The 17,912-nt window shown below is 41.3% G+C and overlaps 1 protein-coding gene across 1 annotated transcript; it reads right to left on the bottom strand.

Moving 5' to 3' along the window:
• Positions 1-4,397: 4,397 nt before the first annotated feature.
• On the bottom strand, positions 4,398-17,582 carry LOC119482887 (protein ADM2-like). Its single transcript, XM_037760788.1, has 3 exons — positions 17,491-17,582; positions 16,986-17,253; positions 4,398-6,827 (listed from the first exon to the last, which is right to left on the bottom strand). The coding sequence occupies exons 2-3, from the start codon at positions 17,081-17,083 to the stop codon at positions 6,278-6,280; spliced, it is 648 nt and encodes a 215-aa protein (XP_037616716.1). The 5' UTR covers positions 17,084-17,253; positions 17,491-17,582; the 3' UTR covers positions 4,398-6,277.
• Between the last annotated feature and the right edge of the window lie 330 nt (positions 17,583-17,912).

A 17,912-nucleotide genomic window follows, 5' to 3' on the forward strand; every position in this document is an offset into this window, starting at 1 on the left:
TTATTTTATTTATTTATTAATTTAATTTAATTTAATTTAATTTAATTTAATTTAATTATTTTTCCAGCGTCCCCAGCCCCCCCAGAAGGTGGCACCCTCGGCGACAGCCTATATGCCTTAACGCGGCCCTGGACTTAGGACAGCGCACATCTCTTTTCCTCCTCTTTTCAGAAAGATAAAGAACTCCCAGCTTGAAGTAGCGAGGTGTTCCCGAACAAGCAGTCAGAGCTTGTATCTACTTTCTCTCTCTGTATCTCTTCTTCCTCCTCTTAGTTAGTTAGTGTCAGATTTACACTGAGTGTCTGCAGGATTGCATTCCTCTGAATGCTGTGGAGCAATGCGCTGCTCCCACGTTTGTGCAGATCTGTCATGTGTAAAATGTTGTTGGGTAGTTTTTTCCATTAGGCAACATGAACCATATCTGTGAGTTTCCACTAAATCACTGCAATAAGTCACCTATCTCCAGTCACTTGGCCCGACCAGCACTTCCGTTAGTGGATAGTGTCGGCACAAACTGTGCTTTCACCTCTCAACGTGATTTATCTGCTTTGTTTTTTTACCACTTGGAGGATGTAACTGTTTTTTAGCTGGTCTAAAGATTGACATGAGTACTTCCGTCTCAGACTACGAGCCTAAACTGTAGATGTAAGTAGAGGTTGTCCGCTGGTATGTGACACAGATTCTGCTGGCTGAACATACATCAGCTACATAATTTATGCTGGTTGACTTTTTTTGGGTATTTGTTATTTACATAGTGATTAAACCTAAGAGCGTGGTGACGGGGAATGTGTAGTTCTAGTTTTAAAAACCACAGAAGGGCCTAAAACCTCGGTACTCCCATGATTTAGAATTACACTTCCATAAAGTCGGTGGGACTCATAAGAGTTATTGGTCCCTACCATATCCTATAGGGAGATATCTGGCTCTTTAGCTGCTAAATGCTGCAGCTAGTGTCTAACTGTAACTGTGTGGTTTGGTGCTGAGCAAGTATAGATAGTGTACATATAGTTTTTAAAGTGTTTATGTTGAAAATATAAATGGGGCTCGACATTAATCACCACATGAACCAATAGCTTGTCCGCTGTTGACCCAACCTCCTGTCACTCATTAACTACGCCCCGTCATACGACCTTTACCGCCAACGTGGCTGCTGATGCCCACGATCATGTGTTTCTCAATGATTCATTCACTATTGTCCCACGCCATTTACATTTGTTGGTTTTGTCATGCAGTGACTTGTAATGATTGACTTATTTGGGTCAGAACGGTTTAGGTTAAGGGCACAGTAACACGGAGGAGGCTGGGGATGATTTAAAGAAATATACTGAATCACATATTTTTGTGAATATTTTGATGCATTCAGAGTTTTTCAAAGCCTCGCGTCATTCTATCTATGTATGTCTTTTAGTATGGAGGACCACAAGAGTCACAGAAATAGTAATAAAGCATTTAATTGATTAATAACTATTTTTTTATATTAATAAATTTGTGGCTAATTTGCATTTTTTTGCCTCGTTTCCCTATTGTAAGGCCCAAAGTGTCACGTTAACGCTAAATAAAGAGGCTAAATGACAGGAAAATGCTAATGCTAACGGGAAAAGACGTTGCCCTTTTAACTGCCTGATTAAAACCTTTATTCTTCATTCAATTTGTGAATCCAGTGATTCGTTTATTTTTTTAAACTGAATTTTCAAATATTTTTTTAAATTACATTATTTTTTATGAATTTATTAAAATACTTATTGTAATGAATTAATTAATAATGCACTTATTGACTGTTTTATGGTGTTTTTGTAAATCCCTTTTTAATTTGAAGTATTTATTGATGGTTTAATATTTCATTTGTAAATTATTCTTATAATTCTTCTTTAAAATGCCCATTAATTAATTAAATGTCAAATAATGAATTACTTATTAATAATAATAATAATAATAATAATAAATATAATAATAATAAAAGTAATTTAGTTCATTTATTCATAGATAAATAAATACATTTGTAAACAAATTTAATAATGGTTATTTTTATTGTACAATTGGTTACTAATCAATTAAATGCTCGAATCACATATTTTTGCATTTTTTGTGAATATTGTGATGCATTTAGAGTTTTTCAAAGCCTCGTGTGATTCTTTCATGTTTGTCTTTTAGTTTGGAAGACCACAAGAGTCACGGAAATAATAATAAAGCATTTAATTTATTAATAACTATTCTTTTATATTAATAAATGTGTGTCTAATTCAATTTGTGAATCCAGTTATTTATTTCTTTTTTTAAAACTGCATTTTCAAATACTTTTTTTAATTACATTATTTATTTATGAATTTATTAACATACCTATTGTAATGAATTAATTAATAATGCACCTATTGACTGTTTTAGTGTGTTTTTGTAAATCCCATTTGAAGTATTTATTGATGGATTAATATTTGTAAATTCCTCTTATAATTCTTCCTTTAATTGTCCATTAAAATGTCAAATAATTAATTACTTAATAATAATAAATAATAAACAAAAAAATAATTTAGTCCATTTATTCATAGATAAATAAATACATTAGTAAACACATTTAATAATGCCTCTTTTTATTGCACAATTGGTTACTAATCAATTAAATGCTTTATTAATATTCATGTGACTCTTGTGGTCCTCCATATTTTAGGAATGCACACACACACACACACTCTAAATACTCCATTACATTATTACAGTATAGCTCTTTATTTACAGAGTAAAGGACATTGACAAACAGTAACATTTCAACTACAGTTAAGACTTTGTTTCACTACCATAAGGTTTCATGTTTAAGGAGCAGTGGGGGAAAAAAAAGGGGGAGATAAATAGTCTTTGGTGACATACAAATATTTAACATACAAAGATAACTTAAATACATAACTTTCTTTAAATAGTTTGGCTGAATATACATATATGTATCTATATATTCACAGGTGCACACGACGTTCACAGTCATCCTGACGCCACACGGAGTGCACTGATGTCTTCAAACACAATCTCAAATGCAACATTTACAAGAGACGAGCCTTGTCCGACTTTCACAAGTTCATTACAATGAGTGAGAATCACACACGTCAGTTTGCATTAAAGTGCTTTCCTGTGACGACCCCCCAAAGGAGAAAAATCTGCTAAAAAAGAAAAACTGAGATCGACCTGTATCTACTGCACGCTATCTAACAAAACCAATAGAGACATTTTACACTCATTCTTCTTTTGCAACAGAGAAAGAGCCATGAAAGGTATTTCTACGGGGGAGGTATTCACGGTCGTGCTCACACAACTCGACGTGACGCAACTCCTGACGTCACAAAAAACACCCGTTGCGTCCAAAGAAACACAAAAACAGACTGGTGCGCACAATGGTCCGGAGCGCAGATCAAACACAGCAGATAAGTGTCCCGATAGGCTACGTACAGCAGCTCAACACACACACACACAAACACCTCATGTGTGTTTCAAAAAGCAGAGAGATCCACCAGGATTTTTTTCAGCGTTTGAAAAGCCTTTTAATGATCCGTCACGAGACATTGATTAGCTCCATTACAGCAGAGAGAGAATGGCATGTTTGACCTCAGCAAGCCTTTGAACAGATTAGATTTAAGACTATAAGGAACCACTGCTTATTATTATTACCCTGTGACCTCCACGATTATAGACAGAAGAGAAAAGAGAGCTGAGATGGGGCTGAGAGACTAAATATATATATATAAATATAAATATATATATAAAAAATAGGCAAATGAAAGTAAAATCAGAAGACACAGATTAAGATATAAAAGAATACATTATTATATGATGTAGATCACATGTAAAACTCATTCGATTTGTCAAGTATTGCCAGGTATTTGGTGAGTTCAAACTAAGGAATACCAAAACGTTCATGTTTGTGAAATTATATGCAAAATAACAAGGGGTAAAATATGAAATGTGATATATCTAAATGACCGACAGCTTGGTCTGTATAGAGCGGTGCCGGAATGAGTTTTTAGCACTTCTGGTTCCCTCGTCTGGAAGGTTTTTTGAATGGGTTTTTAATTAGATGTTACGCCTCAAAAATCATAAAAGTGGTGTTAATTTGTGGAGATTATTTTACAGAACAAAACGTGTATGTATCATAAACGTTGAGTTTATTTTCTGCAATAATCCAAAACCCAATGGAACAATCTTATTGGCTTTTTGTGGAGGGAACCAGGGCGACGCTAACTTCCTGGTTGTCCTACAAAAACACGTCATCCCTGCACCGCTCTAATTCCTACTATGAAACGCTCAACCACTCTCTGCAGGTTAGAATCAGGCTACCATATAGTACAGTCTTGGAATAGAAGTTTAGAAGTATGTATATAATATGTGGTATAATTATATTTCTCGCCATAAATGTGGGGTTTTTATACATATGGTTTAAGGCCTGTCAAATTTGAGTATGCTTGATGAGTTCGAGCTTGACCTCAGTTATTCTCAGTCCATCGCCACACCATCTCAGAGACGGACATTCCTCACACGAGGACATGTCAGGGCGTTGTGTGGTTTTTATGATGGCGCTATACGCTATTTTGTGTTTGAAATTGGGGCACACATAACATTTTGGTCGCTCTGGTCTCGCACAAGAAACCCGCAATGTAACAGTCGTCTCAGGACTACTTTCAAAACATACTAAAAGAATGATGTTGGCCTATATACTACAATGTGTTAAGTGTTGCCTATAGACCCTTTTAGTGTCGACGTCATGATTACGTCACGGTGTTATCTGGAGCTAAAGGAAAGACTGGAGGCGAACATGAATCACCTCAGAGTTTAGGCTAAAGTTACACATCGAAACTGTCTTCTTGCTGTGTTGTAGGATGCCAGAATCAATACTGCATACATTTGAGATGACAAACTGTGAGGCTCTATAGCGAGCTAAAATATCGGCGAAGAGTTTAATAGATGGAGATCCGCCACGATACGTCATCATGTTTGCTAACAGAAAAAGGGTCTATAGGGAATTGTAGGGAAGAGTTGACCTTTAATTTTCAATTCTTCTGCAACATTACTGTTAGACAACTTTTAGAGATTTGTACCTCCACACCAATACACAAGTGGTGAATGTAATTTTGTCTGTGCACTAAAAAATGGCATTAAAATAATTCAGCAACATTTCTAAGTTGTTTTTTTTTGGTGAACCGACCCTTTAATATCTTCAAACTGCATATGTGTAGAAGCCACATGCCTTGCTCTCCTCCTGCTGTGGCGGTACATATGCTTGAAGTGATTAGGTCAGTTTTATTAAACAGCTGTCAACCCAAAGTCCTGACTCGCTAAGGGCAACTTATGAATCACGTGAAAAGGCTAAGATTTCAGACTTGGCCTCCGGCGGGGGGAAAATGTCAGCGGGGGTGCGACGGAGCTCTTATCCGTGTGGCTCCAAGGCTCACTTTGCTACCTACTGCGTTGGCGAACAGGCTACTGTAATGCAACATTGAAACTGATCCTGAATTTCTGTGTAGATTCCTTCCAAGGCTCTGGATGCTGACTTTCTTTTTCATTTTCTGCGTGGAGTTTATGTGGTTTAGTCCTCAGACTCTCTGAAACTCGAGTGTAACCCGAGCGGTGCTGTGGCTGGTTTCAAACGTAAACTGCGGTCCCTGAAACACAAAAGTCCTGCTGAGTGACGAATTCCCAGTTCGACTGAAAGCTTGTGGAAGATTCTTGGGATATATCATCATATCGTGATTGTATGCAGTTGTGAAACGACTTGGGAGTTGACACAAAGGCGGGGCAAAAAAAAAGAGGTAAAAGGGTTCATCGGGGTCTTTGGGAATATATCGGTTTGGACAGAGCTCAGTGCAGGTTGAAATCCACATTAAGGGCTTAAGTGTTTGATCAATGAGATCTCAGAGAGGTCAGCTGGCAGACAGGACCGGGCCGCTGGATGGTGTCGAGGACAAGCCTTCATTCGCATATCAACAGGATTAAGACGTCAAGCGGAGGCCTTCTTTTGAGCATTCAAAAGGGAGAACCAGTAAGACTTTGACGAGACTTGAACGTCCTTCAAAAGGTCCTCAGGGTGGTGGGAGAAATTTGAGGATTTCAAGTCAGTCATGATCTTGAATTTGAATCTTCAAATCCATCAATCCGCACAAAAAGTAGAGAGGCACAACAGTCATTTACGGGAAGATAGATAAACAAACTACATCAAACTCTAATGCAGCGACTACCAGTAATACATTAAGAGATAAATGGGGATATAGATAGACTTGCTGTGGGTGTTTGGGGGTCAACTAACTCATCCAAAACTGTGGGGGCTCCTGGGGTTGATGGGCGACGAGTCTTCTCTGCCGCTCTGGCCAATGAGCTGGTAGAGCCGGTGGCTGAGGTTTTGCACTTGGCAGGTTCCCAGGACGCAACCCACTCTCATCAGCTTGGCGTGGTGGTTGTTGTAGTGGTGACCGCCTCGCGATCCCGAGTGGGCATGGCGACGAGTTCTCGCCGCCCTCCGCTCCGAAGCCTCAGCGGGTCGTGCCCACGCCAGGCCTGGCGAGGCTTTTCTCGTCGCTCCTGAAGCCTCAGCGGGTCTTGCCCACGCCAGGCTTGGCGAGGCTTTTCTCGTCGCTCCTGAAGCCTCAGCGGGTCTTGCCCACGCCAGGCTTCGCGAGGCTTTTCTCGTCGCTCCTGAAGCTGGTTGGTGTCTCAGGAAGGGGGGCAGCCATTTCGGGGATCGGCTGGGTGTCGGAGAGGGGACGGTGACGGTGACGGCGACGGCGTCGTGAGTCTGGCTTCCTGACGCTGAGGGTTCATCCTCTGTCCGGTCAATGAGCTTGTCGAAGAGGTCCGACCTGAGGAGGACACAGAAATCAGACAGACAGTCAGACAAGCCCTGACTGTTTGATGGTTCTAAAGATTATCTTGCCAGATGTTCCTGTGGTGTGAGGTATGTTAAGAGTGTTTTTTACATCCCCCGAACGGCTCGGAAGCCCATCCTGGCCGCACCGATTTCAAATCGATCGGATGTACTGTTGTGTGTGGGGAACCCAGAGGACAGCCGATGACGCGGGGAAAGAACGATAGCCAATAGAGAACCAAGCTGACTGAAGGACAACCACCGTCGTCATGGCGACTGCATGAGCTAATGCTAAACGAGAAGCATAAAGTCGTAGTGAGATGGAGCTCAGAAATGGAGGACCAACGTGCTGATTTGTGGCAACAACGCAAGTGTTTATATAACGCGTCTCCATGACTTCATCCATCCATCCTTCGTGAATTTTCAGTACAAAATAAAAACTAACATTGCTAATTCTTCCTGCCTGTCGTCCGCAAAGTTTGTTTACACTAAAGTCACGTTTGATCGCGAGAGATTTTGCGAGATTTCCATTGTTTTAGTCAGGACTCTAGTAGTCCTTGAATGAATCTGTTAGTCCTGGAACAGGAACAAAACTGTTAAATTTAACATATTATGTCGTTATGTGTGAGCTCTCTAAGATCTTCATCATCTGTTAAGATTTGAAGCATCTTTTAGTTTGGACCAGCCGTTAGACACAGCAGTGCTTTGAGCTCAAATGTCAACCGACCAACGTTGCCATTCCTAGTGGTTAATAAAAATATAAATGAACCTCTATGTCTAGATTATTGCTGCAGCTATGTAAAGAACAGGGACAGAATGAGGATGGAAAAGGTTTTTAAATTAACCTTTAGTCATGCATGCACCTGCCAGCGTTGTTACTATAACAACTAATGTTGCAGGTAATTCTGCAGAAATCCGATTAGCCGCTCAAAGCAGCTTTGATAAACAAATCATTTCTGCCCGCTGTCTGAACACAGCGTGACCGGCCTCCGCACAGCCACCCACCCGTCCACGTGGACACCATGCCCATCTCTTAATGCACAACAATAAAAGTTAATGGCTTTGTTTTCACATGTTACCTAAAAGAACAGGTGCTTCAGAGTCTGCCTCGCTTAATGCATTATACCATCGAAAACCTGCACCTCACTGCATTTTAATGCCCAGCTGGGTTTTAGCAAACGGTAACTATGGGAGATTTAGCCATGACGTCTCAGCGGTGCTGATCGGCTCCAGATGAGAACAATAAAATCTCGGTGGAGAGATGGAATCAAGTTTCACATCTGATGCAAATTCATTTGTTTCAGGATCTTATAACCCTTGCTCTGCCTTGTTTCTATGCATTATACATGAAGTGAAACTGGAGACATCTCTTGTCATACAGAGACATATTTTCACTCTTTAAAGGGGCAGTTCATCCAAATTACATAATGATATATTTTCTCACTTGATCGGATCAACGCATCGGTGACACTAGAGCCGATCTATTCAATTCTATTCTATGTTTATATACTATATAAATTATATACTGACATTTTAATTCCTGTTTAAATTTTGTCCAATGTCTTGCTGCATTAAAAAAAAGTTTACACTTGAATTGTAATTCCTGTTAATTTTAAAGTTTTTTTATAAAGTTGCTGGTGTACGATTTATTATTTTTTTTAATAATAAATACAAATACTGTTAATTTAGAAGATTTTTTTATTAAGTTCCTGGTGTATGATTTATTATTTTAATAATTAATAAGCATTCTGTTAATTTAGAAGATTTTTATGAAGTTTCTGATGCAAAATTTATTATTTTAATAATTAATACAAATTCTGTTAATTTTGAAGATTGTTTATCAAGTTTCTGGTGTATGATTTATTATTTTAATAATGAATACAAATGATGTTAATTTAGAAAAAAAATGTATAAAGTTTCTGGTATATGATTTATTATTTTTTTAATAATAAATAAAAATTCTGTTAATTTAGAAGATTTTTCATCAAGTTTCTGGTGTGCAATTTATTATTTTAATAATAAATAAAAACTATGTTTATATAAATTAAATTAAATAAAATATGTATTTGTTAAATTTTGTTTTACAAATTTAAGAAAATTATGTTTAAGTCAAGCCTGATGTTGCCTCACACGTAAAAGAATGATCCCAGTCACTTCCTTATTAATTAAACACTGGTATCGGTTCGGTACACGGTATTGGCCGATACCAAAAGCCCAGGTATCGGTGTCAGTATCCGGACTGCTTTTGGCACTTCTACGACCTCCCTAATAAAATGGAACTTAATGGAATTTGACTTGAGTTGCTCAAAGATTTGAAAAATTACATTTGAAAAACTAAAAGGGGTTTACATAGGGACTATATTTGTGAGTAGAAAGTAGTTCCTTCCTCCTCCTTAGTCTCCTTACTTAACTAGAGTTAAATGGAAAGATTTGGGTGTGGGAGGGGGGGATTTTTTTGTGCACAGACCCTTTACAAAAGAACAGGTTCTGCAGTGCAGTGGACCAGCGGGTACTGGCCGTTCAGCAAACACAGCGCCGACCAACTCGCCATCTGTTCATTAACAGCCGCTGTTTGACAAAGACAGCCGCTTCTCGCTACTTGACCTGATCCTCGCTGGACTGTCACCGCTGTGTTTGTACAGCACAGTGTGACTCAAGTCCCTGAGTGTTAGCCCATGCATCACGGCTGCTGAAGGTCGGGGACGAGTAAATAGGAAAAGTGCTTCTTGTACCTGCCAGCCGGTGGATGAATAGGATGAAAATGTTAAATGTTAGCTTTTTGTAATGAGGTTTAAATACAGCATCGGAGCAAATATATCTGCCGTTTGCTTTTCTGAGACCAAGGGAAAAAAAATCTTCCACTGCATCAGGTTTGGCAGTATTTTCCCATGTTCAGAGAGGCAGAAGCCACAGTTGATCTAATTATAACGTGGGTTCCACTTGTGAAATGCTGACTTGTACACTCAGCTTTTTTTCTCATGGTGAGAGGTTTAGATGTGAGTCATCCCAGCTACAACCGGTGGTGTGGTGGGTTTGGGATACCTCTGTGAAACGTGAAGCTTCTCTGGCTCTCTGCTGGCAGCTCTGGTAGTCTGGAGGTGACCTGTTTCTGTGCAACAGTAGCAGCAGAGGCTGAATAAATAGTTGTGCAACGCCAGGCCGCAGACGGAGGCGAGCACTATTTCCAGGACAGGGCTGGTGTGCCGTGGTGCCACATCACCAAGTTACACCCACCTAGTTGCCGAGTCACATTTGACTGCACAGGAAAGCTATTCACAGCAGTGGTGGCACTGCACCAAATTCCTGTTCTGACCTTATTCTTCTGTACGAGACAGAACTGTAATCTTCTTTTTATGTATTTTGGATTCAAAGATTAGAGAAAGAGGAAAAGAAAGTAATCCGGTCTTAAGTAGAAAGAGGACCGGATTGATCCACTCGGAGGCCTCGGTGTTAAAAGTGCCCAAGTACTGAAAAGTGACATTTGAACATTTCATAAGCGCCTTATCTTTACTGGAAACAATATCCTAGTTGCTCTGGACAATCCACAGACCTCACTGTCAACAGCTTTTAGCAGAACTACTGGAACTCTGGTGCAGTTGCCCACTTTGTCCAGTTGGTAATCCAGCTTTGTTTATAACCGTGGACGGGATTAAGTTGAAAACCCTGCAGAGAACGGACTGTAACGTGAGAAAAGCCGTCCCTTTGTTATCAACGACATCGATGCTTTGACCTCTAGAGTACCAAGTGAATGTGGAGCACTTAGCTAATTGTCTTATCTGAACATCTTCCGACTAATAAGTGACCGGGAACAAGGTTTACGTTTTGATCTTCCGCTGGAGATGATGCTCTCCCTAACGACTTTTCTACAAAAATGTAACACGAACCCTTTACACAAGATAGGATAGGTCTGCAACTCATACAACTCCAAATCGCCGAAAACCAGTTGGCTCGTAAGGACATCTGAAGTGGCTGGCACAACAACAATCACAGAGGAGAATACTTTCTGGGAGCGTAAGGTTAAACAGAGAGAACTCATAATAAGACTCACAAGATCTCATAATTTGGCTATTAGTAGCGTTGATTGGCAGACGATCAAAGATGTTCAAGCTACTTTGCCTTTAATTGTTCAGCCCGCTGTGCTTCTCGATGCCTTGCGGGGTCGCAGCTTAAGGGCTTTAAACAAAAATTCCTTTTGACAGAAGATGATTTCTAATTCTTTGATAGAAGGCCAAAGCCAATCCCTTTGTGCTGCCTTATTCGGTTTTCCTTCTGTATTAACCTCAAAGTATTGCTGCCTCGTGTTGACGGCAAGCCTCGGCTGCCATGCCCACCCTGCTGGGGGGTAAGCCCTCCCTACCCCTGACCCCATCCCCTACCTGGCAGACAGTAATCCCTCACTAACACTAATGGTACGTGTCCACAGGGGCGTTTCTTTATCGCGAGGGGATGCGACGCTTCCCAACATTGGACTCTTGGTGGGCTGTCGCTAGACACAGTCTGTCCCCACCTGATTGGACGAACGCTTTTTCCGCCGTTGGCTGCTGCGCCCAGCTTTCAAACCGGCACCAGTATGGAGGCTCGTTTGGAAACTTTCTTCTCTTATTTCATGAAATAATCCATGCAGTTGATGAATCTGTCTTTCTTTTGGATCGACAACGTTTATTTTAAAAGATTCTCGGGAGTTTGGAGAGGCGGCGAGTCGCGTCGGACGCCCGTGATTTGCATAAAGTAGACAAGCCCTCAACTTTATGCAAATGAGGAGCGGGCGTCGTGACGCCTAGTCTCTCGAATTGCGACGCCACGCTACCAGAATGCATTGCGCGGCTGCTTACATAGACAATGAATGGGGAGTGTGGAAAGCACGGAGGCTGTGGACACGTACCATGACCCCAACCCTTACCTGGCAGGGGGTAATCCCTCACTGACCCTAAGGGCTGGGTTATGCTTATGTTCCGAACAGCCACACTCAAAGGCAGGTGGCCAACTACTGTGTGAAAGGGGGCGTGAACGTTGGATTGTCAGTTTCGGGAAGTTACGGAACTTGTCGGACACAGCGTCCCCCAATTCCAACATTGGAAAAGTGTGAGACGAGGGGAAGGGTTGCTGAAGCCGACAGTCTGCCAAGTACTTCTGATTAAGTATATTGGCGCCTTAACCATAACTCCCTAACCCTTAACCCGAACCCTAGTACCATGCCGCTGAGAGGCTGAAGCTTACCGATGGCAGACTTAATCAGCAGTAAGTAAACATGGCACATTCATCTGTAATCTCCCAATGGGTAACAGTGGGGGGATTGTTGTTAGCAAGACGCAGGATAAAAATAAAGGAAAGGTGATTTATTTCACACGAAACACTGGTCCTACTTGTTCTTGTTCTGTTTTCATAACCTCCTCAGTGGGATGTGATTTACTTTATGCAAGCAATAGTGGACATTGAGCATACACTGATAGACAGGATGCCAAGTTAAAAAACTAGACATGCGGTCTGAAACCACGTCATTGTAATGTAGACAAAACACTCGCTATGACGTCAAACAACAGCAGGTTTCCTCTCCCATCAGAAGCCGCCTTTGTTTCTTAAGCCTTTTGATCCACACTCCCACTATAAGCTACTCCTCTTATATATACTGTATACATAGTATACATGCACATTCATGCCTCCACAGCGGTGTGGCTTTCTGCGTGGAGCAGAAACCTGCTCTCTAAGGATGTGGAGGGTGGAATTTAGGTCTTAGCTATTAATGGAATTCTTGCTTGGTCGCAGCTTTCACCCTCCGCAGTTTCAGTCAGATAGACCCCGACGGAGCTATATACGACTGTTTATACCGTACATATACCTCCGCAGTCCGAGCCAAAATTCCTGTTTACAAGACATACGAGAAGAGGCCTCTTTTGAGATGATTTACAGCAGAGGGAAACCTGGTTTCAATCATTCCACAAGCATAAAAGTGTTTTTCTGAGAATGTATACACGATAAAGTGAGAGTAATGTTCTTGTTGTTCCTTGATAAGGCGTAAACATGTCAGAATATAGATAGCAAATCAAGAGGATGGACCCAAAGCCAACTGCATGTGCAGAGGGACTCGACAAACATCGACAGAGCAGGAAGCCGCCCTGTGTGAGGTGAATTTCTCAGGTAAATATTATGTTAAGAGTATCTACGTTGGACCCCACGCTGCTCAAGAATGGGTTAATGATTTAGCAAATCGTTTGGGGGGAAAAACATGACTTTATTTGGCCTTGACAAAGTTCGAATAAACTTGTCGCCACAACACATACACACAAACTACTTTGTGATATCGCACCCAGGTCCAGACAGAGCAGAGGCAGAGCGGACCTGCGTAACAAAAGCTCGACCGCAAATCAGCTTTACATGTCCTGCGTCTCGACGCGAATGACACGCTTTCCACTTCTGGAATCTGTATTGTAAAGCCGCTTCGCTGCTAAAGCCATATTTAACTTGTTGTTTGGCTGCGGACCCGACTATTTTCCTTTACAAAAAAAAACTCTAGACGACAATGAAGGGTATGCGTCGCATGCGTTCCCAAGGAACATGCAATTTCTCCTTGTTTGGAAAAGTGCCTGTCAGGCATTGTTTCAGCGGCTTAGTGGGTTTTTGTCGTGTCCTCACCGGGACATATAGGGACAACATGTACACAAAGACAGAACAGGGAAGGAATGAAAGAAATCTGAGCTTAGAAACAGTATCAGAAGAAAATGTAGCCATGTCTGTTTTAATCATGTTGTCAGCATGCGATGGTAACAGAACAGGACGTCCTCTATGGAGGCAAGACAAGAGGGAGAATTTATTTTCCTAATAAAAACCAGACAGGGCATTTATGAGAGATATGCAAAGTGAGAAATGTGGAGGCTTGTGACGGGGGGAGGGAGATCTCTCACTGAGTTGTCAGAGTGAAATATATTTGTATAGACTGTGATCAGTTACAGTGCTAAAGGGCTTAAAGATGACACTGCCCAACCACAGGCCCTCAGTCAGTGTACATGCTCAACAACTCTGTGATCAGCAATCAGCCTCAGGCACATGATTTGAAGTCATGGGATTTATTTATGATTTATCAGACTTTAAGAAGTCTGATCTAAAGGAGGTAGAAGAAGTATTTGCCCGTTACCACAAAGGTCAGGGTTCAAACCCCCAACTATGTTGCTTTTAACAAGGACGGGCGCAGTGAGGGACTGTTATCTTACTGCTGTATTAGTGATTTCTGCTGGTTGGTCAGAGTTTAACTGAGATTATACCCCCCTGGTGAGGCTGGCCTGAGTCCATGTGTAATGACGCTGCCACACCATTCGGTGGCCGTTGGTGAGCGTCTGTCAGCCTAGTTTTTACGGTGTGTCCCGCATCGTCGACTATTGTCTGCCCGTGTTGGAGGTTATGTTGAATCGGCGGCGGAGAAATCACTCTGATTGGCTGTTCAGCTTAAACGAATCAAGAGTCAAGAGAACACACACAGATCATCTTCATCTCATCTGATCGTTCCAACACACAGATATTTTCACTACCACGTGGCCATCTGGAATGAAGCTAAGTGGTGAGTGAGAGTGGTGTAAAAATGGTCGGCAAACGCCGCTTTGTTTCATGTACGTATCACATAACCACGGCTTGTATATCCACCATCCTCGCTCTTCCTGTTTCCCTTTTTGAATGACGAATACGGACTACCGCCGCCTGCTGGTGTGGAGAGTTATTTCCACTCATGCAGGCACAGAACGGACGTGCACGGTAGTTGGCCGTCGCCTTTAGTGTTTGCAGCGTGTTTGAGAGACGTGAGGCGACTTAAAGGCCTTGATCAGACAGAGCGCGTTTTGAAGGTGGAAAACATGAGGCGCACTGCACTGCCTTTTTCATCCAGCATGAAAAAGCATTAAAAATGACTAATCTACTAAAGAAATCTTTGTTGACTAAGATCAAAACGACCGATTAGTCAGCTAAGAGGGGGCAACCGTAATTAAAACGATATGAATGTTGGATCCACAGACAAAACTGGAATACAGGGAACATTATTGAATGTTCTGGTGAGATATGAGGCATAATTATAAGCCAAATATATTCTACTTTCACTGCTGCATCATATCATACCCATGCTGGTAATGACAAACAAAAGAGGCAATGATGGGGGATTATAGTGCTTATTTAAATAAAGGAAAAATGCTAAAAAGTCACAACTTGAAGGTGATTCATAGACAAGATGGATTGTAGAAAATGGTTAAGGTAAAGTAGACCTTCAGGGGCCCCACATCACATCTCTGACTCTCCCTCCCTCCCATTGAGCCGTGCAGCTGTGGAGCCAACATCCACCAGAAGGGGGCGTTCACACACCAGCTCATCCACATTCCTCTCTCGGCTCCTCAACAATGCAACTCAACGGGCGGATCGCCTCCCTCACACATTAAAACAGGTAGACTGTCACTTACAGGGTGGAAAAGTACCAGTGCCGCTATATAACAGGATCCTTTACAAACATCCGTACTGGTATTTCTGGGTTGTGAAGCAAACTGGTTTTCCCACCTCGGAAAATAAGAGTTTTCCCAAACAGAATCACACGGGGAGATTAAACCAAACAAAACATCTGTAAACAGTTACTCATGTGACGGCTTGGGATCGAGACGTGGAAGAAGAAGAAGAAAATGAATTGTTCAGGGAACACAGATTAACTGCACCAATGATGCCAATAAACTGACTTTGCATATTCATACGGGTCACATTTACTGTAGATCTGCTGTAAAATGTAGATTTCCTCTCACGTCATAACCTGCATGACCTCAAGTTACTTTAAACTTTAACCTACTTTGTACTTTACTAATAGGAAGAGTGAAAGCCTATAACAAGACTACTACTGTTACAAACACAGTGAAGCTACAGAATGAGAACAATTTGGATCTTTTTTAATGTTTTGAATAGTTAATAATAGTTTATTTGAATAATGAAATAGCAAATAATCGTCTGTCACGTATTCCACAGCTGATCTAATCCAACAGAGCTTATCTCAAGGAGAGAGAGAGAGAAAGTGTTTTATTATATCATGGGAGTGCCTTCGACCTTGCAGTTCACGTTATCCTCTATCTGCCCGGCACAACAGCACAGCACTTTCTCTTTTACACACACTAGATGTGATTTATCACACCGGCTAGAGGCTCAATTCAGGAGCTGTTTGACGCAACAGAATAAAGTGAACAAAAAATGAAACTAAAACAATAAGTTAGAGTAAAAGTGAGCGCTTGTGCTCGCTCTACATAGACATGAAGGAGCATCAAAACAGTGAGGAGACACACGTCAGCTAAAAGCACAATATCACTCTATATTTCAGCTGCTTGGCAGTAATGTTAGCTGACCAGACGAAGGTCTCTCCATGAATCAATGCTGATCCTAGTGTTGGCTTTTCCTGCCTCAGCCTCCCGACCGCGGCCGGAGGGAACGGGGGAGACACCGGAGTTTTGGTCGGAGACGATAACGTTTCTCTCTGCGGAGCCCCGTCACTTCACAAGACACGGGAAACCTCTGTTGGTCTGGAGGAGCTGCAGCAGTTATTTCTGCACAAACGTCCACTGAACATTCACTAGATATTCTCAGAGCTAAACTAACTCTTCTGCAGTGTGGAGTGTGCGCGCATGCACGTGAGAGTGGAGCGAAAGAGCGAGAAGGAGCGCGGTGTGTGAGTGAAGGCAGGTAGAGGAGCAGAGGAGCAGAGTACAGCAGAGACTCCGGTCCTGGAGACCAAAGCTACGGTCTCCCGTAACACTGTTTAACAGACGGGCTTCACGAGATACAACCAAGAGGTTTTGGTGCTTCACTGTAGTTTGTGTTGGAGTCTGAGTCTGAACAGCGTAGACACATGCGAGCGCACATAGGACACCGACCCGTCATTTAACTAAATGACCATGTTGAACATGCCTATTTTATTAAATTAATTAGCTATAATGGCGGTTTAACATAATAGCGGCATTATAGCTAATTTATTTAATAATGATATAACACTGTGATTTAACCCCCATTGAAGCAGGTCAAAGTGAATATGCATGAATTTGTAACAGTAATGCGGCTCCAGACGCGTTTATATTAAAGAGTCCTATTGAGCCAATGAGAAGCCGGTATGTGACGCGTAGTAAAGTAGTAACCCCAGTAAACCGGGTCATACCTGTTCCTGTTGGGACGGTCCTCCACAGGCAGAGCCAGGAGCTGCTGGAGGGAAACCAGGCTGATGCAACACACAGCAAGCGGGAAAAGAGACTTCATCTCTGGGCCAACTCTACACCCTCTCTCTCTGGGGGAGGAGGAGACCACACTGACTGGGTGGAAGTTTAATCCCAGGCGTGGGAATAAAAAATAAAAATAAGGCAAAAAAAAAGAAAAGAAAGAAAAATGTTCCCAAAAGATGAATTCAGAAAATCCAAAGTTTGGCAAACCTGAGGAGAAAAAGTAGTAAATGTTGAATGAACCTGCAGCTCATGACTTATTACATTCATTCAACTTAATAAGAAGCTTTTAAAAAGCACTAAAAAAAAATTTGTTTCTTAACACCTTTAAACTTATGCATTAAATAAAGATTTTACATTCTTCTGAAAATGTCCAAAAATGCAATCTATTATGCAAACACTTCTAATAAAACCTACTCATAATATAAGTAAAGAGTAAAGTCTTACCTTTCTGGTAGTTGTATTTCAGATTGAAGCTTTAATTGTGAGGTTTTTTTCCCATGAATCTAAACGTGTTGGTCAAGATCAAGTTCTCCAGTGTGAAGCTGAGCTCCTGGTGACATTGTGGGTTTAAATACTGAGTGGGAGGAGTTCACTGCCTGAAAGTGCAGAGGGAAAGGTGCTGATTATCAGCTGGGCCATAGATAAACACTGGAAACACTTAATGCCAATTAAGGCTCTACATAAACACTTGAAAAAATATCTTTCATAAACTTTGGAGAGATTTTATTAATAAATTATATCACAGAAAAACTACAAGTTCCATGATAAAAAAGTAATTTAAAGTATAAAGTATGTCAAGTTTACTGTAAAATAGTGCTGAGCAGCACAAACTCACTTTAAAGTGTCAGAAATATTTATATAAATAT

This window comes from Sebastes umbrosus, chromosome 23 (assembly GCF_015220745.1).
Source record: "Sebastes umbrosus isolate fSebUmb1 chromosome 23, fSebUmb1.pri, whole genome shotgun sequence".
NCBI lineage: Eukaryota > Metazoa > Chordata > Actinopteri > Perciformes > Sebastidae > Sebastes > Sebastes umbrosus.

Coding starts and splice junctions, on each gene's coding strand:
- LOC119482887 (XM_037760788.1), bottom strand. CDS start 17,083: ATGAAGTCTCTTTTCCCGCTTGCTGTGTGTTGCATCAGCCTGGTTTCC. Junction 6,828..16,985: donor GACCGTCCCAACAGGAACAG/GTATGACCCGGT, acceptor TGTCCTCCTCAG/GTCGGACCTCTTCGACAAGC.